The sequence below is a fragment of the Thermobia domestica genome, chromosome 7, assembly GCF_964235325.1.
Source record: "Thermobia domestica chromosome 7, izTheDome1.hap1.1, whole genome shotgun sequence".
Classification (NCBI taxonomy): Eukaryota; Metazoa; Arthropoda; class Insecta; order Zygentoma; family Lepismatidae; genus Thermobia; species Thermobia domestica.
The window spans coordinates 241948653-241974236 of NC_137460.1; the positions used below are offsets into that span (position 1 = coordinate 241948653).

Below are 25584 nucleotides of genomic sequence, written 5' to 3' on the forward strand. Positions count from 1 at the left end.
CTCCCCTAAAATTTTCACGGTAGGCTTGTAAATGAACTATAACATGATTATGAACTACAATGTAGTTGGATCGGTCCCCCTTAACTTCAGCCGGGCCCTCCCTACATTTTTCGGCTGGCTACAGGCCTGCGTTACCTCCCATTTTATTCATTCCACCATTGCATTAATTTGTCATCACCGTCTCCTTTAGCCTAGCCAGCATAATCGTGGGACGTAAAACTGAAAGATTTTTTTCATATGAACATTTTGCTTGCGTAACTCACAGAGCGTAAGTTAGACGGCCAAAATTTTAGTTTAATTAAAGACGTTCTAATCTTTGAAACAAAAAAAAAGTTTGAAAGAGCAGGTGTGGAAATTCACCACTTGATTGTGTCTTACAAACCTTGAACTAGAATCTCTAGTGAAAATATATTTTTAACTTTTAAGTTAGAAAAGCAGAAAGGTTGCGTGTGTCCCTAAATGTCAAAGGAAAGCGATTTTCCCACCGCTGCCCTGGCTTCGGTACCACTTTGTTTGTTGCATTTTAAATTTCTTGCTATGATTATTTTAAAACATCAGTTAGGAAACATCTTCCTTATGTACTGATTTCTTTATTATTATTATTATTATTATTATTATTATTATTATTATTATTATTATTATTATTATTATTATTATTATTATTATTATTATTAGTGAGCGGATTTTAAGGTGCAGTACCTTTTTCTAAAAATATAGTTGTTAAACAACCAAAGTTCAAAATATGTATTTTCGGGCATAAAATGAACTGAGATGAAGGCATTTTGTTGCACCTTTTTCGTGAATGTTGCACCTTTTGCGCTAAATTAATAAAATTTCCCCTTTCCTAAACTTGTTTTAGCCTTCAGCATCTTTATTGACCCTTCTTTGTATTTTTTTTTTAAATGGACAGAACAATATGTTTTATTTTCAATCTGGTTTACACATAATATTCCATAAATTTAGATACTATCTGACGGATTTGCTAGGAACAAATTAGGACTGAATTTGCGAAGCAATCCGAACGTAGAAACCTTTGCAACGTCAGCTGAACTTCCTATCCATGTGCTTAGAAGATATGCACCACTGGTTTCCATTGATGTCAAGCAATGTTTAAGGATCACCTGAACTCAAAGCGACAGAAATCAACATTCGAAACCATAGAAATGTTGTGCATAACCAAGTATAACCAGTGTCCGAAAACCCAGTAGTATGGAACGGTTTCTTAAGCCACAATATTGCTAAATTAGTGTTTTCTTTTTAAAGAAAAGCGAGTTGGTTTTAACCACAATTTTATTACAAGAATGTTGAATAAGTTTATGAGAATAAATGAAACAATTTTGCAATTTATGTCAAGTCTTTAAAGCCAAGTTTTTAACAATATTTGCTGGTGTAATGAATAAAGAATGTTCACGTAACTGTATACTATAGCACTTAATAAAGATATCCTATTAGCACCTTTTTTTTGCACCTTAAAATCCGGTCCTTTATTATTATTATTATTATTATTATTATTATTATTATTATTATTATTATTATTATTATTATTATTATTATTATTATTATTATTATTATTACTCAAAGGGAAGACTACATAACAGCTGGAGTGTTCGAGACTGAAGAGGAGCGTGAATCTCTTTACATGGAATTGAAAACAGGGGCTGAATCTGGGATTGATTACTCTTCCAAATGGTTTATCAAAGATGGACAGAGAGAAGGTAAGCACTAAACATGTTGTCGTTTCTCTATATATTCTATACTTTTTTGCGTTTCTTGAATGTAGTGCATATCACAATGCTTCAGTGGTAGATTGTTTATCTCTGGTGTATGGGGTCCTTAAATTAACCAAGGCCAAGTGAGATTATGGTGGACAATATCGTGTTTATGGGTTTTCTTAGGATTTGTCGTTTCCTTCTACGTTCTCATTCTATCAATTCCTTCATTATCACTCTCGTTAATTAATCATCAGTCTTCCTTAGCCTAAAGGACATAATCATGGCACATAAAAATTAGAATGTCCTGTACTCAGATCAGAGATGACATGGGTCATTGAAAACTTGACCCACTGACCCACCACCAACCGTGACTTGGCCCATCCTGATCCACTCTGACCCATGACCCACCGAGACTCACCACACGCAGTGATTCACTCTGATCCACCGCACACCACGATCTACTGTGATTCACTCCGACCCACAACTCTGACCCATGATTTACACCCTCCTTTGCACTGACTAAAGAGTTTATACTTGTAATAAACCTAGGCTGTGAAATTATCACTAATCGGAGTTTGAATTTCTTCGGTCAATCGTTCAAGCACTGCTCTGTTATAATACTAGTAGATCTGACTTCTACGACATAAAATTGTAAAGTGTTTGTTAATGGGTCATATTACGATGAATTTCAATTTAATTATCATAATTATATAATTCTTTCTTTGTTGAATTACAAATACTTTTCAGTGGAAAATGGGATGAAATTTGGAAGTCTCAAATCAAGGTAAAGTAGGCCAACGTAAAGGGAAAAGAAGGAGGGTAAAATTCGACTGTCTCGAAAGCCAAGTAGTAAGTCCTATTGCTACTATTACAATTACAAATATAAATATTCAAAAGTGCCTGGAGTTTTTTTTTTCACTTAGATATAGGCTACTCATCTCAGGTAAGTAAATAGAAACAAATGAAAAAGGAAGAACAATGAAGGCCTTGAACGTAAAACGTAGACAAATTCACTAAACGGCGTGACAAACATCTTAGCATTTGAAGGCGGCGCTCCAAGTTCCCTTTAAATGCTGCTAGCAAATGAGGGGTCAGCGGTATTGCCATGTTTATTTTGTACACATACACGTCTGTCCCCTGCTACCTGGTCGCGCTGAAATTCGTCTGCTTAGCCATAGTCACACCCCTTTACTACTCGGCAACGTCGCGTCAGAGCTTGTGTTTTATTCGTTTAGCTGAAATGCTAAGATGTTTGTCACGTACGTTAGTTTTCAAAAGATGCTGTCTACAATGCACGGAGCAGAGTGGATCGGAGGGTCAGAGTTGGTCATGGTGGGTGGTGGGTTGCAGTGAGTCACGTCCTGTTGAGCCACGACCCACTGGCCCCATCTATCTCTGACTCAGATGTATGTGACCTGGTCTAGCAACTAGGTACGGATAACATTGCCCATGAGACGAAACGAGACAGAAACTTCGTAACAAAATATGACATGACATGAAGCTCTTCTATTGGAAGCAGATACACTTTCTGAGATGAAATGCCACTTCCGAGTGTTTCCACGTGAGTTATAATATTTCAAAACGAATAATTTGTTCTAATTCATTCGATGTTTACGAAACTTTCTAGACTTGTTGTCCATAAAACAAAGTATTTTTAAAAGTTAATTTAAAAATCCGTTGGTACTTTTCTTTAGTAGTGACGGAGGCCATATTATTATTATTATTATTATTATTATTATTATTATTATTATTATTATTATTATTATTATTATTATTTATTATTAATAATAATAATAATAATAATAATAATAATAATAATAATAATAATAATAATAATAATAATAATAAGAAGAAGAAGAAGAAGAAGAAGACGAAATGAATTTTTGTTGAAGATTTTTATTATATACTAAACTACGATAATTCTGGCACTAGAAACAGACAAGTGAAATTGCCCGATTCTCATTTTTTTTAAATCCTAGTATGAAACTGATTTTAATAATTACTATAAAATGTAGATTGATAGAAAAAATTGACCTATCCAAAGGATGCAAAATTGACACTCGCACCTATTTTCAGCAATGTGACAAAAACGTTGTTGATTATTGCAATTGACCACCGAATTCCTCATTAAATTCTTATGGACAATTTTCCAACAATTAAAATTTCCAAGGCCAAAAGTCTGTACTTATCTGTAATAAAGTTTTTGTTCCTAGATTGTCTAACGGAACTAACTTTGCGATGGAGACAGAGTGAGTTCCAGAATACTCGCCGGAATAGTTTTCCAGCATAAACCAACACAGTATGAAACCTGTGGTCCTATCAGTCACAATTAAACGTTCACCAATCTTCTTCATCATTAAAAAATATATTCTTCATGTGTATGGAAGGCGTCAATATATTTACAATCCCTTCAAATCGAAGCATAGTTGTAATCTATTGATTTCTTCTTCCAGCAGCGGCTGCAGAGTTCTACAAGAGGAATGTCACATCGGCAGTGGCTGCAAAACCGGCATCTCCAAACCCTCGGCTTTGCGGCCTCCATGTTTTTTTTTCTTTCTTTGATGGCATTCTTTAAATTCTTATGGGAGGCAAAACTATTATAGGCAAAATAAACAACGAATTTGCCATCCAGTATATGTCTTACAAACAAAGCTATTAGCTTAAGTTTAAGGACTTTAGTAAGTACAATGAATTCAAGCTATCCCAAAAGTGGAAAATAATTTATATAAACACTCGTAATTAAACAACTCTATGACCTATGGAACCCGGAGGTTCAATGCCACGTTCACAAAAGCTCTCAATTGGCTTCTGTCCTTAGCCAACTGGATCCAGTTTCTGCTTCGTATTCCTATTTCTGCGAGATCCATTTTAATGTTGTCTTCCGATCTGCGCCTAGGTCTTCCTAATGGTCGTTTTCCGATTGGACTTTCAGTTAAAACTGAAAACGTCCCTACTTTCTTCCATCCTGGCTACATGACCTGTTCATCTGAGCCTTCTATATTTGATGACTAACAATGTTTGGCAAACAGTATAAATTATGTAGTTCCTCGTTGTGAAGTTTCCGCCATTCTCGTTCCTCTTGGGTGCGAATATTCGTCTTAGGGTCTTTTTCTCAGACACTTTTAGTTACAACAGACATGATTATCGTTTTCTATATTTTAAGCTTCAAATTCCTCCAGAGAATTCGCGACGACGAGAGATATCAACACTGTTGAAGCTATTTATTCAATTTGAACTTTACTAATTGACTGTAAAAATCATTCGGTTATATACCCATTAGCATATATACTACTTATTACCAGTGTAATTTAAACTGATTCGAAGACTAGGTAATAGTGAGAGGTTTAACTAGCCTCATTTCACGCACGTTTATAGAGTAATTTTATTAATTTGTAAATTTAAGTATGCATTCAATTTCGGTCATTTCTAAAGCAGTGCATTGAGGTGCAGTGCATGCAGTGCATATTGCATGATAATGTTTCAGTCCTCATGGCTGTTGCTGGCAAGGCTGCAGTGCTAAATCTGGGCTGTAGGGTGCATGTGTAATATCGTCTTGAATAGACTTTCTCTGTAACCTTGACAACAACAGCCGCGTGTACTGTAGCATTGTCATGCAGTAATCGTGCTCAACACACAGCGAATGTCTCAAATAATTGCCTCCAATGAACTGACTCAGCTGGACAGTTGAAACTGATACATTATTTCACCCATAGATGGCACTATGTGCTGTGAACGGCTTATTACCAGTGGCGTGATATTACAGTGCCAGGCCTGACAATTTTCAAAAGACCCTTGTGCATAGTATGATTAACGAGATATAATAACCTAATATTATCATTAACTCTTAAACTTTAAGGAGATCTGATACCTCTTCGCTTAGGTTTCTAACTCTCCATTTGATAACATGTAAAATTTAATATGGTAATTTCTAACAAAGTATTGCAGGTAATGACTTGAAATTTTTAATACAAATACACAAGACCCATATAAAACCAACCACGGTCTCCAATTTACGTTACATGCGTTAGATTAATTGTAATATATTCTTCAGTAAGTTTGGCAACTGTATATAGTATATGGATAGATCTTTTTGAAGGAATTGAGAGCCCTCGGAACCTCTAGCCCTACTAGTCTTCGCGACACGTGGTAGTGATTTATGAGCGCTTCAGGCTAAACCCAATGAAGCCTCTGATCCTTTCTTTCTAATTTTCTTTCTTTTTTTCCCCTTTTTTCAAAAACTTGTTTTGGGCAGCTTTGCCCTTTTGTCGGCTGTCTATAGAAATAGCAGTCATACTCCCTGGAATTGTTGATTCTCGGTTGGAACAGTCACTTCCTCTCCGTCGTGAACCTCAGTGTCAGATTCGACAAACAAAATAAACTCGAAGACAGTAAATGTAAAAAGACAACAGCAGCAGTAGTTTGTATTAAAAATTTGGAACGAACAAAAATATTGTATCTAAATAAAGTATTTGTGTTAAATGTACTTTATCATAATAAGAAGTTCTATATTGTTCTCGTATAAGATGCTATAAATGCTCTACTTTGTAATAAAACTAAAAGTAATGTCTTTGAAAGATGGTATTAGACTTAGCAAAAATTGGTTTTGTGGGGTCAATGTAATAATTTCATACATACAATATTTTTATTCAATTTTCAGACATTAGTGTATTGGTAATATACAAAGTGTACAGTACATGTAATCAGTGTACAATATTACGATATTTTATTGATAATTGCTTTTTGGATGAGTTAACTTCAAGCATATAATCATTCTATTCTTTTCTATAATGTAATTAATATAAATGTGTACACAGAGTATAAACGTTGTTTGACAATAGTAAGGTATTTTGTTGGGAAAAAATGCTTTTTGTAGGATCGTTTTAATTTTAGATATATACTTTCGTTTTCATAAAGTAATTAATATAAATGTATCAACAGTATATATGTCGTTAGTGTTAGAAATGTAGTGAAATATTTCGTTGATAATTGTTGTAGAATCATTTGAATTTAAACCTTATAGTCATTCAATGGGTTTCATAGTATAATGCTTAGAGCGTTCGACTCCTGATCGCCTGGTTATAAGTTTGATTCCCTGCTAGAATACTCAAATTATTGGCGTCTGGCCATCGTCGTGAGGCAAGCTGGGTAGCCATATGATTAAAAGACATGACAGTCTATGTAATTAATATAAATATATACACAGTACAAATGTTGTTTGACAGTAGTGAGGTATTTCGTTGTGAGGACACCGTGTGGATCGAGGAAAAGGCAGAAGAAAAACCAGGAAGTGGAAGACAAAGGATAGAAAAATCTATAAGTTTTACGTCCCACAGTTATGCCTGGTAGGTTAAAGGAGCTAGTAATGTTGAGAAATGAAGGAAATGGTGGAATGCAGAAAGTGGAAGGAAACGGGAGAACCCCGAGAAAACCCCCACACATGGTGTTTGTCCTCCACAAAGTTCACTTGGTGCGAGCTGAGATCGAAATAAGAACGCCATGCATTAGAGGTGAACGCTCTACCACTGAGCCACCGCGGCCCGACCAAGGATAGATGCAGTAACGAAGAAGAGACCTTATCAAATTATAAAACAGCTCTCCCAGGGGAGAGAAAAGTTTTAAAATTTCCTTCTTGCCCATCAACCTATGATTGAAGTGAGGAAGATTATTATTATTATTATTATTATTATTATTATTATTAGTGGCGTATTTACGATTTTGTTTCGGGGGGCTTTGCTAAATTTTGGTGGGCTTTGCCTGAAAATGTGAAAATTCTGCAAGATATTTCATATACTTTACTATAGTAAGTAAGATTTCAGAGGGGCTTAAGCCCGGAAGCCCCCCTAAATACGCCACTGATTATTATTATTATTATTATTATTATTATTATTATTATTATTATTATTATTATTATTATTATTATTATTATTATTATTATTATTATTTTATCGAGAATGTAAGGGAAGTTCCCCAAAGAGTACGCACTTAGTCTTTAAACACATAACGAAGAAGAGGGAAACCACCCAGAGTGATAATTTCTATCACAAATCTTTATTCATTCCTTAAGGTCAAAATTGGAGGCAAATATAAAGACAGTGACGCAATAGTTACAACAATAGACGCATTGTTATAAAACAATGCATTTGCGCACTCTTGAAGGACTATGCCTCTAAGAGTACGCAATGTGTCCTCCAAGAGTACGCATTTGCTATGTGAGAATAATACTATTACAAGGCAGCAAACGAAGATGATATTACACAATTCAAAGAAAATTATGGCAGAAATACGAAAAGAGGTACAAAGGTTTTTGGTATTGCGAGAAATTGATATAAATTATGTTACAAATATAAGTGTAACATCAAAAGTATTCAAATTCTTGATAATGAGGGAAACCAAAAGACAATTAACCTAGGCCTAGATTACAAAATAAAATTGAAAACTGCAATTACAATTACAATTACAAAATAAAATTGAAAACTGCCAAATTATACCAAAATATAATTTACACTGCTTTCAAACTAAACACTTCAGGAATAGCGTAATTTCACATTGCTATAATGTAAATCATTGGTGATTTCACATTAGTATTACTTCAGTGAGCCATGTAAATAGCCAGCGACTCACATCATACCTAGGCCTACCTACATTCTCGGGCTATGTGAATCAACAGTGATGCACACTGCTATTGTTCATATTAGAGAAATCTATTCATTTTGCCTCAAAGTAACCCCGCAGTGTCAGAATTGGAAAAGAATCTGACAAGGTGTTCTTCTCTGATAGTCAAATTCAATTGTCTACACAGTCCTCCAAAAGTACGGCATCATCGGTCCCCAAGAGTGCGCGCGTACTCTTGAAGGAAAGAAAATGCGTACTCTTAGAGGAATCGCACTCATTTTACAAATCTATCGCAAGTGTGCAGTAATTTCCAGATATGATGGTATTATCTGCCTTATGCCCAAACTTGATTGTGACACCTAATATTTGATACCAAGTTTAGAAACAGAATATATCTGTATTCAACTACACACACTAATTAGTGGGAACTCAATTATTACACTGGAAGTGTCAAAAATATTTACTTACTAACAAAACGTAGGGCACAGATGCTGGCAGCAGACAACTTGCGTACAACTACCTTTCATACAACGACGCTTCTGCAGGAATACAAACAAACATCGTACAGCGTTGCCAGATCTGGCAAATTGTTGAGCGTACTCTTAGAGGCCGCGCGCTCTTAGAGGAACTTCCCTTACTTCTGGGTTTCCTCCTAAAAAAATACACACACTATTTCCAACTATGGTTATCTTACTTTTTACAAATTTGTCTAATTCAATATTGGTTTAAGTAGTAGTTTTCAAGCTACGAGTTCTTTGACTAACTGAATAGTGCACGTCCCTTCTGGCTCATTCGCCACTATTTTACATTAAATTTCAGATGTCTCCATATATTTGCATAAGTTTATTATTTCTAAAATAAACATTACGTACAAGGTCTATTCAAATTGATATCAAGTTTTTCTGACATGTGTATATTACGCATATCTTTCTTAATTTGCATTACTCACATTACCCCAGAGAACGAACAAATTTTAGAGTTCTGGTTTGAACTTCTCTTACAATAATAAGTAAATATACGAGGAACTTTACCATTATTGACGATGCGGAGGGGAGGAGATTTTCTGGACTAGGAAGGAATGTGTGCGGGTGCAGAGCAGAGGTCTGCACGGGCCGGAATTTTCAGCCCGGGCCCGGCCCGTGAATTTACAATGTGAGGCCCGACCCCAGTCCGAAATATGTCTTAGTATTTAGGCCCGAGCCTGGACTGAGCTCTGTGATAATTAAATGAGCCCGAAATAAGTCCGAATTACAGAAAATTATTAATTCAAAATTGTATTTTTATTTACGGCAATTCGAGGTTTGATTTTGCAGTTGTGTTTTAAAAGTCCTCCAGAAAGAAAGGTGCAATTTACATCGTTTTACACAATATTTACAAAGTTAGGCCAGAAAAAGTCCGAGAAATATGGTTGTATATTTAAAAATTCACAGCCCGAACCCAGGGGCGTCATTTAGGGGACAGGGAGGGGCATTTGCCCCTCTGAGTTTGAGATTTATATATATTTTATCAATAGAATAGTAGTAAGTCAGTGAAAAACGCGAAATTTTATATACGTATATATCAAGGGGTCTTGCCCCCCCAAGCCAAATTTGAAATGACGCTACTGCCCGAACCCTCCTGGGCCCGAAGTGATGCATGCTTTGTAGGCCCGAGCACGTGCAGACCTCTAGTATAGAGGCGTTTCTAGTGGTGGGCGACTGCACACGGCCTTGCATCTTCAGGGACCTCGCAAAGACCAACGAGCCTAAAACGATTTGGCATTCACTTTTGTCGATGCAACAACAGAAACAAATATGAATTCGGACTTATTTACAGAAAAACAATACATAAGGCTTCAAACTAACTTTTCATCTATTCGTATATATTAGATCGCTAGCATACGCGACAGGTGGCGAGTTTATTTTAAGATTGCATATAAGTCTTTATCGTTGAGATGAATTGTTTTCGATAAAAGTTTTTTTATAATTAGCAATTTTTAAAAATGGGGGCAGGAAGGACTCGTAAACCTTACTCGCCTTGCTGTGCAGATGGCATGGTCAAAATCAATACTGGATAGTGAAAGTGTAAGTGTAATCCTAATATGGAACAGAGAAACAAAGAGAACTTCTTCAGAAGGGAATTGGGAGGGGAGAGGAGGGGAGGAGAGTACAATACTGTAACACTTGAAATGCGTCTTGATCTGTATACTTCAACAAACTTTTCTTATTAGATTACGCAATTTCTAGTTTCTTACTCCGATTATTCAAAATATTCAAATGTTCTCGGAGGGAGTGACCGCCCCTCCCTTTAATCCGTCGTTGGTGTCATTCAGTTTTGCGTTTTGCTACTAATTCAAAATGCTTTCCGAAACAAGTTGTCTTCTTGTGACTGCAGGAGGTGGAAGAAACAAACAAACCGTGAAAGGAAGAAAGATCCAGACCATTCTAACAACTGAGAAGTGAGAATCACAGCGTGATTTTTCTGGTAAGAGCGTCCTTTTGAAAGCAGCTAACAAGCAAACAGATGGTAAGCCCTCTCCCCTCTGCAGCATACTTTTTATTCTCTGTTGCCAAACTTACTGAAGAATATATTGCAATTAATCTAACGCATGTAACGTAAATTAGAGACCGTGGTTGGATTTATATGTGTCTTGTGTATTTGTATTAAAAATTTCAAGTCATTACCTGCAATACTTTGTTAGAAATTACCATATTAAATTTTACATGTTATCAAATGGAGAGTTAGAAACCTAAGCGAAGAGGTATCAGATCCCCTTAATTTAAAATATATTTCAATAAATGTTTTCAAAGTTATACCTATTTTATGAAACAAATTCTAAATTATGTAGGAGAATTCTTTTGGATTTGTAAAATTTGCTGATATTTTGGTCAAATTGCAATTTAAAAATGAAATATTTCAGTTTAACGTGCCACGATTATGTCCTTTTAGGCTAAGGTAGACGGATGATTAAGACAAGTGAATGATGATGGAAGAATTGGTGGAATGCGAAAGTGGGAGGAAACGAGAGTAATTCGAGAAAACCCACGGACACGATCTTCCCCACCACAAAAATACTTGGCCCTCGTAAATTGGAATATTTACAGAGTCAGTAGTAATGATTTGTTTATTAATAAACAATCAGTGGAAATGTTTGGAACGTCTCGAAGAAATTTCATTGCATATAGCATTAAATTATTATTATCACTATTTTCCTAAAAGCTTAAGTTTTTTGATTTGATTTGAGCTTAAGGTCTCTTTCAGCAGCGAGGCTATATGAGACGTGCATCTACAGCTTAACGTGTGGGATTCGAACCACATGACATCCGCCGGGAAACAAACCCGGATTCCTCGCGCCAAAAATATGAAATGGTGATAGTCATTTTATGATTACTGACGTTTGTATTTCAATAATTTACATAAAACAAAGAAATGTGAATATTCGGATGACTGTCTTGGTCTATAATGCTTTCTAAATTTGTCTTTCAGGAAACCTAACGGACTTGAAGACGAGATACATAATCCCTGTGGAACTGAACGCCCTTCTCTATTTGAACGCTAGGCTATTGTCCGACTTCTTCCAGCGATTAGGATTACAAAAACAGTCATCTGAATACGATGCAATAGCACAAGACTTCTTGAACTCCATTGAAGGCGTTCTCTGGGATGACGAAGAAGGATGCTGGTTCGACTACGATACTATCAATAACAAACCACGAAAATACTTCTATCCGACAAACATAGCTCCACTGTGGGCATTTGCCTATAATGAGAGCAACAAAGAGGAGATTGTTAGCAAAGTTGTAGCCTACTTAAAAAGGAGTTCAGCATTGGATTTTCCAGGTGGGATTCCTACCAGTTTGCTTAACACAACTCAGCAGTGGGACTTTCCTGAGGCTTGGGCGCCATTACAGGACATTGTCATTACAGGCCTTGAGAACACCGGGGTTCCGGAGGCACAGAGTCTGGCGTTGAGTTTAGCACAGAAGTGGGCCAACTCCAATTATGCTGCTTACGTGCAAACGGGTGAGATGTACGAAAAGGTAAGCAAAACGTTCCTTAACATTTCTTCCAGTTTTCATATGCCTAGTCTTGTATTTTACGGCTTGGAGGGGGGGGCACGATGCATCTGTGATAGAGCGTTTATCTCTTGTGCGTATCGCTGGTCAAGTAAGTCTGTGGTGGACAACATCGTGTCTGTGGGCTTTTCTCCAGATTCTCCCATTTCCTTCCACATTTTCATTCCACCAATTCTTCCATCATAATTTATTTGCCTTCATCATCGTCTCGCTTAGCTTTAAGGTCATAATACAGAAACATTTTTCTATTCTACGAGAAACCATTTTAACGGATTCTAATATTAATACGTATTTAAACAAGATGTTTAGGAATGATTTTAAAAAATGGGTCAAAAGATTACGATCTTGGCCAATAATTAGTTTTTGGATCAGGGGTCACAAAATTTTTGAACGGCCCCTAAATCATGTTTTCCTATTTTCTGCACATCATACTGACTTAACTGATAGTTTGGGTTTGGCTACACTCAGTGGTGCAATTCATTCGGTTTGCACCGGTTCAATAGAACCGGTTGTTAAAATATTTCGAGCTCGCAGAACCGTTTGTTATACCCGACATAAACACACACACATACGATAGGAACTTCGTAAAATAAGTTCCGTTTCTATTTTTCTCCGCTCATGCGCACTAGTTACTCTGATCCAAGCAGAACGAAATGACGTCATTTTGAGATCGCTCTGTGTTGTGTGTCGTTCGTAGTGATTGTTTATAATGGTAGCGTTGATCAAAAATCCCGCCACTCGTGAAATTAGATATGTGATTCGTTTACTGAATGCTAGGAACTAGTGCTCTCAACGGGTCGGGTCGGGTCGGGTTGAAGACCGACCCGACTGACCCGAACCGTGATCCGACCTGATTGACCTGACCCGACAACCCGACCCGAATAACCCGACCTGAGCTGACCCGACAACCCGACCCGTTTGAGAGCACTATGGTCACGACACTGGGTGAACGCCAAAATGCACTCCCATTGGGAATTAAACCCGGACCACGTATACCAAAGTCTTACACGTTGACCACTAGCTAGATCAAGCGGGAGATTTGTATATGCATCTTAATGAATATTTGGCACTTTTGAGGTTTGGTTATTTCTTTTTATAACTGATACCAATGTCCGACGTGGGAGAAATTTATTTATTTTTTCTTGCTTTAGTTCTACGTGACGAAATTTTTCTTCAAGGTCAGTGTTCTCACCTGCTAGGACGGCAGGGGGTCTTCTCAGAAGGCAGTAGCAAGAGTCTCTTGGCGGAGACAAAAGGAAATCGTTTAACTACAATGATAAGGGTTGAGGAAACAGGAGAACACATGTGATTTTTTCCAATCCTTCAACTTTCATTCCAAAATAGGTTCTTATGATTCCGGGACCCGTGCCACTTTGATTTTTCTTTCTCGGTAATTAAAACGTATTTTACAGTATATATAGTTGCACGTAAGAAGATACATAATATGAATTTTGTAATTTAAAATTTAAAAATACAGTATGATAATTAATTATAAAGTACTAATTTTATTTCATCACTTTCAGCCCCACAAATGAAATTCAAACAATTCGCTCCCTGGGTCTTGGTCATCAATACTGCGTCTTATTCTTTGTCTTGCAGTCAAGTCTTGGTCCTGCATTTCGTAGTCTTGGTGGTCTTTCATGCTATACAAGAGCCAAGAATGCTCGCCTCAACGGTACAAATGAAGACCAAGTGTGATTCTGATTATGGTCTTTCATACTATACGGAAAGCAAGAAAATACGCTCATCGCTACTTGGTGATAACCAAAACAAGGCCAAGAGCAAGATTACTATGCAATTCGTCTTGCATATCCAATCTTTATCTTGTTCTTGTATCGATGTCCTTGGGCTTGGTGAAATAAAATGAAATATTCAGTTTAAGGTCCCTCGATTCTGCACCGAGGCTAAGGGGTATGGTGACCATGAGAAATGAATAAAATGGTGGAATGAAGGAAGTGGGAGGAAACAGGAGAACCCCGAGAAAACCAACTACACGGCGTTTCTCCACCACAAAGCCTACGTAGCACAAGCTGGGATCGAACCATGGACACCATGCACGAGAGATGAGAGCTACCACTGAGCCACCGCAACCCTGCCTGGGCTTGGTCGTCCATATCCAATCTTTCTTTCAGCCTTGCTTAAACAACTTCTAGTTTTGTTCTAAATCCAGACTCCATATTGGCATAGATATTAATATTACAGTCGATTGGTAAAATCTATCTTCCACATTTAAAAATTAAAGTACACACAACTACAAAAATAAGCATTTACCATAAAAGCACTAGCTGCAAGTGTTCAAAATAGATTTATGTTTTCTATAAAATCAAATTGAAAATTGCTATTTTTAATTAGGCAGCTAGTGAAAACCAGCATTTTTCGACTCCAGCCGAGTTTAAGCTCAACCTAAACTCAGTTGACCAAAGTGAACTGACCCAACTGACCCGACCCGACAACCCGACCCGAGTAGCCTGACCCGACAACCCGACCCGAGCTGACCCGACCTGACAACCCGACCCGAGTTGACCTGACCCGACCCGTTTGAGAGCACTACTAGGAACGTAAAACCAACTGACATCCATCGACAAATTGTGAGGTTTACGGAGAAAATGCAATGAGTGATTCAATGATGAGAAGATGGGTCCGACAATTTAAAGAAGGGCGTGTGGGCATCCACCTGTGGTTTCTGATGACCTAGTGAGTGCAGTCAAAGAAAAGATTAAGAAAAACGGTAGGTTTACGATTAATGCTGTTAGTCTTTAATTTCCACAAATTTCACGAACAGTACTTTACGAGATTGTTACTGAAAAACTGCCTAAATTTCTTACTGAAGAACACAAAAAGCAGCACAGTTGATTTTCTGATACATTATCATGATGGTGGCGAGGACTTTTTATCGCAGATAGTCACAGAGGATGAAACTTGGGTTGCTTATGACACCCCTGAAAGGAAAAGGGCAATCCATGGAATGGAGGCACACAAAAAAGGCTAAACGAAAGCAATTCTTGACACCCCGAAAAGTAATGTGCACATTGCTTTGGGACAGACAAGGCATTTTACTGTTTGAATTTTTACCACGAGGTTCAACAATCAGTAAAGATGTTTATTACGAGACGCTTAAGAAACTGCGCCGTGCAATACAGAACAAGCGTAGAGGAATGCTCTCCAAAGGTATGGTTTTCATTCACGACAACGCCCGACCACACACTGCGAATGTGACTAAACAACTCCTTGAAAGCTTTGGCTGGGGCGTTTTTGGCTATCCTCTATTCAGTCCTTACCTCGCTCCTAGTGATTTCCATCTCTTTCTGCATTTGAAGTATTTCCTTCGTATAAGCGCTTCAACAACGATGAAGAGTTCAAAGAACATGTTACCACATGCTTGACAACACAGGCGGCAACATTCTATGATGCAGGAATACATAAACTTATACCACGATATGAAAAATGCCTGGAAAATTACGGGAGCTATGTGGAAAAGTAGTGTAAATGTTATTGATTTTTGTGCAATGCATTGCTTTCATTATCTGTACTCGATTTCTTTTTAATTACCGAACGGAACTTACTTTCCGAACGAACTTCCTAAATACATACATAAATGTACACAGGACCAAGCGAAGAGTGAAAGAAAGTAGCAAAACAAACTTGTGAAAACACCTTTGTACTTTAACCGCTAACTTTATTGTTGTGAAAACAAGCAACTTTGAATTGTTTCAATTCAATGAGTAGACAGAAATCTGAATGGGCAGAAAGAAATTTGAATATGAATTTCGGGATTTTGTCCGCGATACTGGAATCTGTGAATGTAATGAATGTCATACGTATCTAATGCCTATTACGTGTGCTATCTATCTGATTTTGAATGACTCCGATGTCTTCATTAATTGGGAAGATATGTGACTTCGAATATATATATATATTAATATATATATATATATATATATATATATATATATATATATATATATATATGTGTGTGTGTGTGTGTGTGTGTGTGTACAGAACCGGTTGTTAAAATATTAAAATAGCAGCACTGACTACACTATCTGTAATTCTCCAGCTATAAGGCCTACAAGAAAATGTTTGATTGAAACATATTGGATCGTTTAATCCAAAAAAATAAAAAAAAAATCTTTGCTTTTATTTTTATGGATTTTATGTACTGTTTATTTCTATGTCTATTTGGGTCAAATTTGTGGTAATCCGTTTTATACCACCTTTTACCAAGCTGATTACAATTAAATTTTGCTTTATACTTTCTATGATAATATGGAAATTAATCAGTTATACCATAATTCAGTATGTTAATTACGCTACCATTAAAATTTTGTAATTGGTGCACAAATAGTGATCTTCGCGAATTTGGGATGCCACTAATAGTTTAGTTTCGCTCCAATAATACTCATGTGGGTGGGTGTTAGAGGTCCCACATTCAGGTTAGGGCATAGATTGCACTCATGAGAATTTCCAGGGGGACATACGTAATTTTTCAATAAGAACGACACAAACAAATTTTAAATATACTTCGATGTTGTTAGGAACGCCAAGACAAGAAATTTCGAAATCGAATAAGATTTAGTTATCTTGGTTTTGTCAAAACTAACTCGGATTTCTTTTTTTTTGGGGGGGGAGGGGCATGGGCACCGTTTGCGGTCAGCTATATTTTTGTGTTGGAAATTTTGAGCAGAAGAGGAAAAAGTTGATTTACGCAAGAGTAAATAAAGAAACTGTACTGAATTTTCTAGAAATTGATTCTCAGACATGGGTAAGCTCCCTTGTGGCTAAGCGGTTAGCGTACGCGCCTGTGGCGTGGCGGACCCGTGTTCGATTCCCGGCTGAAACTCTTATGGTTAAGTTGTTGGTCCACGTCTCATGTAACTTTGCTGCTGAAAGGGACGTTAAACTCAAAACCAACTCTATTGAAATCGATCACAGGTGCCGAGTACATAGTTACTCCAGAATTCAAATACTCATTGGAGATTTTTAATGGGTACTTGGTAGTCATTCGACTTTTGCCCTGGAAGTAATTTCGAGTTTACCCTTGTCACGCCTTGAAAAAGAAAAAAAATAATAATACTTGATCCTAGGTGCGATTTCAGGTAGAGATACATATGTATTGAATAGATATTTATCAGTATCTATTTTAGCTTCTTTGGTCATATGTCACATAAAGAATCGAGCGATATAACATTATACAACAATAACAGTAATCCATATTCACAAAACATTGTAATTTTGTACTATTCTTTCTTTAAACAACTTGGAATTTGACGCCTTTATTTTTTTTTTAGTTGAAAAAAGTGCTGAGATATATATTATTAGTATTATTGTTAGTGATGATATTAAGTGTGAACGGAAATTAAAAGTAAGGATAGGAATGGCGAAAGAAACCTTTAAGAGGGAGAAAATATTGTTTTGTGAGACCTTGAATAAAGAGTCGGGAAAAATACTCGTTTTGTGTAGAGATTAGTTATGTATGGGTCATAAGTATGGATATTACGCAAAAATAATTAAAAATGACTGTATGCTTTCGAAATGTGAGTGTGGAGAAGAATGAAAAGAATTAGCTGGATCGAACCGGAAACGAATGAGAGGGTGTTAGAAATGGTGGGGGCAAAAGACAAATTTTAGATATTATAGAGAAAAGGAAGAGAAACTGGTTGGGACATTGGCTGAGAAGGAACCACATCATGAGAGACGTGTTACAGGGTATGGTGACAGCAAAAAGTGGGAAGGGACGAAGGAGACTACAATTGCTGGACGATATGAAAGTGAAGACGAAGAGGTTAGCGGAAGACCGTGGAGCATTTAAGCTTCTCAGTTGCGGCAAGCGATCTGGCAATGATGGAGATTATTCTTATTCTTATTCTTCTTCTTTTTCTTCTTCTTCTTCTTCTTCTTCTTCTTCTTATTATTATTATTATTATTATTATTATTATTATTATTATTATTATTATTATTATTATTATATCAAAATTTCTCGTTGGCATTAGCTAGTAGCATGTATTGAAACTACCAAAGATCGTTTTGACAAAAATAAAAATAAACAAACTGAGAATGCTCCAAAAGCATTGCCAGAACGAACTTAAAAAGAATAAATTTTTTAATTAGCTTCTACAGAGTTTATACCAAATGTTCTATGTACTTCATTATTATACTCATTAAACAATTCTTGTAACATACGTGTCTATCCATTTATAATTTCCTTGAGTACTAAATATTTCCCACGTGTTTTGTTTAAGAATTCTGTTCAAAATTGAAAAATTTACAAAATAGGATCTCTCCCGAGATATGGCTCCTCTAATCTCCTGAAATGGGAACATTTTTGGTCAATATCTCGGGAACGGCAAGAGTGACGCGAAAAACTCCATAAGTTCTTTAGATGGTTTTTGGTGCTCTACCGATTGGAGGGCTCAAAATTGAAGAATTCGCAAATAATAAAGACACACACACACACACAGAGAGAGAGAGAGAGAGAGAGAGAGAGAGAGGGGGGGGGAGAGAGAGAGAGAGCGGGAGAGAGAGAATTCAGAAATTTCTAAAAGTAACCTATTTAGATATAATAGATTACTCAAAATAAATACATCACTTCCTCACAGCTTTCGAAATTATATTTTTAAGTACAGGAAAATATACAGAAGAGTAATTAAAACAGCTAAATTACTGTCAAATAGCTCCACAATACTTAATTCTACTAATAAAGCTAAAACTATGTGGAAAATCTTAAATGGTAGAACAAACAACAAAAAGAGCGACTTTGAGTATGTTAAAGTTGGGGACGAAATTATTAAAGAACCTAAGCGGATTGCAGATGTCTTCAATGATTATTTTCTAGATAGTGTACCATTACCTGACCCCATACAAGCGAGTTATGACGACTCGATGAAATTTCAAATGCATTCACATACGATCTTTTTAATTCCAGCAACAGTAGAGGAGTTACGGAAAATATTGAGTAAGATGTCTAATTCGGGATCTTCAGGTTTTGATGAAGTTCCAGTGACTGTTATTAAATTTTGTTTTTCTTTCATTGTAAATCATCTCTGTTATTTAGTTAACCTATCTCTTGAGAAAGGATGTTTTCCATCAGTGTTAAAAGTGGCAAAAGTAATTCCTCTCCATAAAAAGGGGAGTATGCATGATGTAAGAAATTATCGCCCAGTCTCCATTCTTTCCACGTTTTCAAAAATTTTTGAATATGTGATGAAGTCACGACTCTGCAATTTTTTGAAGTCATGTAACTTACTATCACCATCACAACATGGCTTCCAAAATAAGAAAAGTATTGAAACAGCCTTGTTTGATTACATGTCCAATATAGCTCTTGAATTAAAAAACAGTAAATATGTTGTTGGCCTATTCATCGACTTATCCAAAGCTTTTGATACAATTGATCATGCTATTCTTTTAAGCAAGTTGTATGCTTATGGTATTAGAGGAGTAGCTCACAACTGGTTTCTCTCTTATTTATCCAGTAGGCAACAAGCGGTACAAATATCAAAATTAGCTGCAGATGGGTTTCAAACAACTTGTTCGTCTTTATCAACTGTAGTCAGAGGTGTTCCTCAAGGTTCCATTTTGGGTCCTATTCTCTTCCTGATATACATAAATGACTTGTTAGAATTTATGCATCCAGCGAAATGTATTCTATATGCTGATGACATCAGTATGATAATATCAGGAAAATCAATAGAAGAAGTTGAGAGGAAATCTGACATTTTTACGGACAAATTAGTAAAATGGATAACAGCGAATAGGTTAATTATAAATCATGATAAATCGATCCTCTTACATTTTCATTTTCCAGGAAAACCGCGTATATCACCTAGAATAAAAATATCTTCTAACTTACTCCAATATTCTTGCATAACCAAGCTTTTAGGTGTAATCATAAGTGATGATCTTTCATGGTCTGCTCATATCTCCACTTTAAACAAGAAACTAAGTAGCGTGTGTTTTGCCTTATACAAACTTCGAGGTACTGTATCGAGAGAAGCACTTCTTAGCTTTTACTACGCCAAGTTTAATTCATTAATTAACTTCGGCATAATACACTGGGGATCTGCTGAAAATAGTTTAAGCACTTTCCGATTGCAAAAGAAAGCGATTAGAATAATTTTTGGGTTACCCACAAAATCGTCATGTAAAAAGGTTTTCATAGAAGCAAAAATTTTAACACTCCCCAGTTTATACATCTATAAATCTATTCTTTTTACTGTGAAAAACAAGCATCTTTTTATCTTTAATAAAAATGTTCATAGCCATAATACAAGACAAGGTAGTGACATATTTGTGATGCATCAAAAATATGCTAATATAAGCAAAACCGTGTACATGAATTGTGTCAGATTGTATAATAAACTTCCTCTGTACTTGAAAAATATGACCAATGTTTCCATTCTTGGTAAGACTTTATATAATCTACTCACTGAAAAGTGCTATTATACAATTAAAGAATATTTAAATGACTCATTAACTGAAGAGTTGGAAACAGATACTTACCCGTGAGTACATGCCTGGTGTGGCAGAAACAGTTACCTAATTATGTGGTTTTGTATTTTTAGAAAGATTGCATGATGTATACTTCTGGTACTTGACAATATTGTATGTTTTTTTTTCTTTCTTTCTGACAACTGTAATGCTTACATGAGAATTTCTCATGCTTTGTAAGCTAATGAAACAGGCAAATAAATGAAATGAAATGAAATGAACCTTTGAAGTGCGTTGAAAATATTAAATTTTTATTGATTATCTTACTTATGGAAGAATAATACATTGAGTGAATTATTTATGGTTATCGATATCAGAATTTAGATTAATTTATCATAATAACGTCACTCAATGATATCTTTATCGGTTAAGGCTAAGAACATTCCTGATATGGTCATGACCTTCAAATCACATAAAACATCACATTTTCACTCTTAATGGATTTCCTTTCATATTTGCACTTTTTCAACTTCCGCTCTATGATAGCTACCGTTTTGCCGATCCACATGTATTATTTACGAGCAACATCATTTTCAAATATGCAGGGTGACTATAAAGTCTCAGAACTGATGAACATTAAATAATATAGAGTATCCGAAAAGTGACTGTGCGTTCAAAAACAAAAGTTTAGGTTGAAATAAAAGTGTGCAGTTTAAATTCTTGTGTGTTATATTCTTATGAAAGACTATGAAAGACACGATCCTCTACTAACAACCACGACCGGAATTTCAATCCGGTGCGTTCGGTGGATGCACAGATCATAATGCGAAATCCACGCTTATAGTGTAGGTCATTCCTTACACCACTGTTTCACCTCCAATTAAGCAGGATCACAGGCCAACGGCGCCGAATTTGGCTTGTGATAATACAAACCAAGTCAAAAATGATAGACCCGATTTCAGAAATTTATTCTGTAAAATCTAATAAAGATATGTTATTATGAGACATGCGCTTCGAAACGTTAACGTTTAATTTTCACGCAATGTTTCCAATTTTACCGCTAAGAGTCAAGCAGTGAGCAGTTTTGACGAAAACGGAGATCTTTCTGTCTGCTTCATTATCATGTAAGCAAGTTTGTGATAATTTTTCAAGGCATTTATGTAATATATATATACAGGGTTTGTATGATAAGTAATGAGACCAGGTCTGGAAACATTGTTTTATTGATCTGATCTGTACAGGGACTTAAAAGCTTTCGAAGTACTCTCCTCTTGCGTCGATGCACTTCTGCAATCGATGTTTCCACGCTGCAAACGCCCCCTGGAAGTCAGCAGCCGGCATGTCCTTTAGAAATGTGGTCACGGCTGCTTGGATGGCTGTGACGTCTGCAAAACGGGTTCCTTTCAAGCGTGGCTTCAGCTTCGGGAAGAGGAAGAAGTCGGCCGGGCTCACATCTGGGCTGTAGGGTGGTTGTGGAAGGACTTCCACCCCAATCCGGGTCAAAAAGGAGGTCACTAAGAAGGCGGTGTGGGCAGGGGCATTGTCGTGATGCAACTTCCACCGGCTAGCGATCGCCGGTCTTTTCCGCTTGACGCTCCTGTGCAGTCTCTCAAGGACTTGTTTGTAGAAGGCGGCGTTGACGGCTTGTCCTTGGGGTACAAACTCCTTGTGGACCACCCCCACATTGTCAAAAAAAACAATCAACATTGTTTTCACCTTTGACTTCGACATTCTGGCCTTCTTGGGGCGCGGGGACGCAGGAGTGTGCCACTCCGCGCTTTGACGTTTCGTTTCAGGGTCGTACTGGAACACCCACGACTCGTCACCTGTTATGACGTCATCTTCAAAGTTAGGGTCACTGTTCATGAGGTTCAACAGTTCCTGACAACAATCAACACGTCGTTGCTTTTGTTCGTCAGTCAACACTCGCGGCACCAGTTTCGCACAGATTTTTCTCATTCCCAATTGTTCCGTCACAATCTTGTGCACTGTTGTGTGGTTCATATCGAGTTCATCAGCAATCAATCTCAACGATAATCGACGGTCTGAGTTCAGGAGATCCCTCACTTTTGCCACAGTTTCGTCCGTAGTCACTGTTGTCGGGCGTCCAGCCCTCTCCAGATCCTCAACGCTTTCCCGGCCGTTCCGGAACGCACTGTGCCAACGAAACACCTGGGCTTTGGATAGGGCTTCCTCTTTGTAGGCCTCCGTGATGAGAGAAAGCGTCTGAGTAGCCGTTTTCCCCAGGCGAACGCAAAATTTGATCGCATAACGCTGTTCGATGGAACCCTCCATGTTTGTTGATTTTCCGCCGTGACAAGAATGTTCACAAGGGCTTTGTCCAAGGCTTGTCCGCGCTCCACTAAGGCTCGGAGCCAACTGACGCGCGGTGCGTTGCTTTGCTCGGACCCCCCCCCTACATCCTCCATCACCGACAAACCCGCTCCAGCGACACGCGCGCCGCGGCGCGGCGAGTCTCATTACTTATCATACAGACCTTGTATATATATATATATATATATATATATATATATATATATATATATATATATATATATATATATATATTACAGACGTGTTACAGAGTATGTAGTGATATGAACATTTCAGAGATGCAGGCTGCATCTGTAAACGAAAATCGACTGGCCGACTGCAACATGCTACAAAAAGTTTGGTAGGAGATGGACTATCGACTTGATGTGCGCATTGTTACGCGAAGTTCTCACGTACAAAGTAGGACACTTATGATTTGTTTGAAGAAAGATCTGGCAGTTTACCTTTCTTAGTACATGAGTCATAATAACACATGTTTCTGAATTTGGGTCCATCATTTTGATTTGCCCTGTATAGTATTTCTCATAGCCAGAAGCGGCTAGTGAGAGAAGTCTCAGCGGTAAAAATTAAAGATTTATCTTTTCAAGTTAAAGGAAGAAAAATTATCTAATGCATTAGTTGTTGTATATAACAATTAGTACATTAGCTAAGATTTTTCCTCTTAGTTTGAAGTAAAAATCTTTAATTTTTACCCACGAGAGCCCTCTGATTACAGAAAATACTAGAAATGCCACTAACCGGCGGAAGAGATCTCTGATTAAAACGATCCATGTTACTGACAGTGAGCATATTCCTCATCCCGTGTAGAGAGATCTTTGCAATGATAATTACCATATTCAGCTCCTCCAAAATTAAAAATTCTTCTTGTACATCCGTTCCAACGTTTCATTCCGATGATAAAAATTATAGGTAGTGAGCCCTGGAGAGCAAGCCGTATTCTAAGGAAAATTATGTACAGTAGAGCGTCGATTATCCGAACGTCGGTCAACCGAACGACCGCTTAACCGAACTGTGTACTCGCTCGCACCTGTTACTCTCCCACCCTACCGTCCATCATCCCCCTCACTCCCAAACCAAGTTTCCCACAGTAATCGCCGCACTGAGCCACCGCTGGCGGAACATTGCTTCTAATGGGGCCTTCATAAGGCGCTGCTGACCGGCCAAGCCGCCAGTCACTGTGTTTCAACAATCAGCACACTTCTGTCGGTTTGGCACTGGCTGTAGAAGTAGCGGCAGTATCAAAGCTGTTCACAGCAACAGCTGCGTCAGCTTAGAGTTGAGGCGTGCCGCTCCGCGCATGGCAAATAAACATGTACAGTTTGATTATCATGAATAAACATGACCAGTTTTCCGAACACCCATGTCTCCCAATTACTTCGGATAATCGACGCTCTACTGTACTCAGAAAATAAACGTTTTATATGCTGAGTGAGGTAGGGACCATGTGTTTTGTCAGTCTGTCTTGTTCAAACCAGACTTAATCAAAACCATCAGACTTAATGTGGGGTATGAATGGTTACCGAATGTGGCTGGGATAACTTTCTGTGTTTTTGAGGTACTATCGTGTATAGGGACGTATAAACCGCGAAAAGGGCAATTCCCCTCCAATGGTTTCTGATGAGAATTAAGACCGTGTTTTTTTCCTCCCTAATTTTCTACCAGAACGAATATAAAAGTGGAACCCACACGTAATTTCTTGACCTCCTCATTCGAGATCATTGAGCGTAACTTAAGTTTTACCTGCCTGGAATTATGTAGTAATATTTGCAGAAATTTAATTTCAATATATTTGGAAGGCACAAGCGACTCTTTTTCTAAGCCCTTTATAAATACTCTTTAATATTTGTCAGATTTATCACTTCAAATTAAACCACTTGAAAATGCCCCAAGAGCACTGCCAGAACAAATTTACAAATATTATAATTATTTTTCCTTATTAACTTCTACAGGCTTTATACGAATTGTTCTATGTACTTTATTATTATACTCATTAAACAATTGTTGTATTGCATTTATATTTTCCTTTAGTACTAATTTTTTTCACGTTTTGTTTAAGAGTTCTGTTAAAACGTTCTACGATATTTGTTTTACGATGACATATGCTCAAAATGGAGGTCCCAAAATTGAAAAATTCACAAAATATCATCTCTCTATGACTTACGTTCCCGAGGTAGGACTATTTAAATCTTCTAAATCTTCCGAAATCCGAACGTTTTGGGCCAATATCTGGGGAACTGTGGCTACTGGTTACTATTTGGTACTAAACTGTTCAACATCCTCTTAGGTATTGATCAATACCAATATGGTCTCTCTATGACTTACGGTTCCCAAGATATGGCTTCTTAAATCTCCTGAAACCGAAACTTTTTTGGTCAATACCTCGGGAACGGTAGGAGTGACGCGAAAAATTCCATTACTTCTTTGAATTCCATTCCATTCCATTT

The 25584-nt window shown here is 37.1% G+C and overlaps 1 protein-coding gene across 3 annotated transcripts in view; it reads left to right on the forward strand.

Moving 5' to 3' along the window:
• The window catches only part of LOC145690789 (trehalase-like), an 89066-nt gene that overhangs the window by 51800 nt on the left and 11682 nt on the right, over positions 1-25584 (forward strand). For all 3 annotated transcript variants that reach the window (XM_081766065.1, XM_081766063.1, XM_081766062.1), the window contains exons 3-4: positions 1582-1715; positions 11790-12343. In XM_081766065.1, the coding sequence (XP_081622191.1) occupies positions 1582-1715; positions 11790-12343 (688 nt within the window). The remainder of the gene's footprint in view (positions 1-1581; positions 1716-11789; positions 12344-25584) is intronic.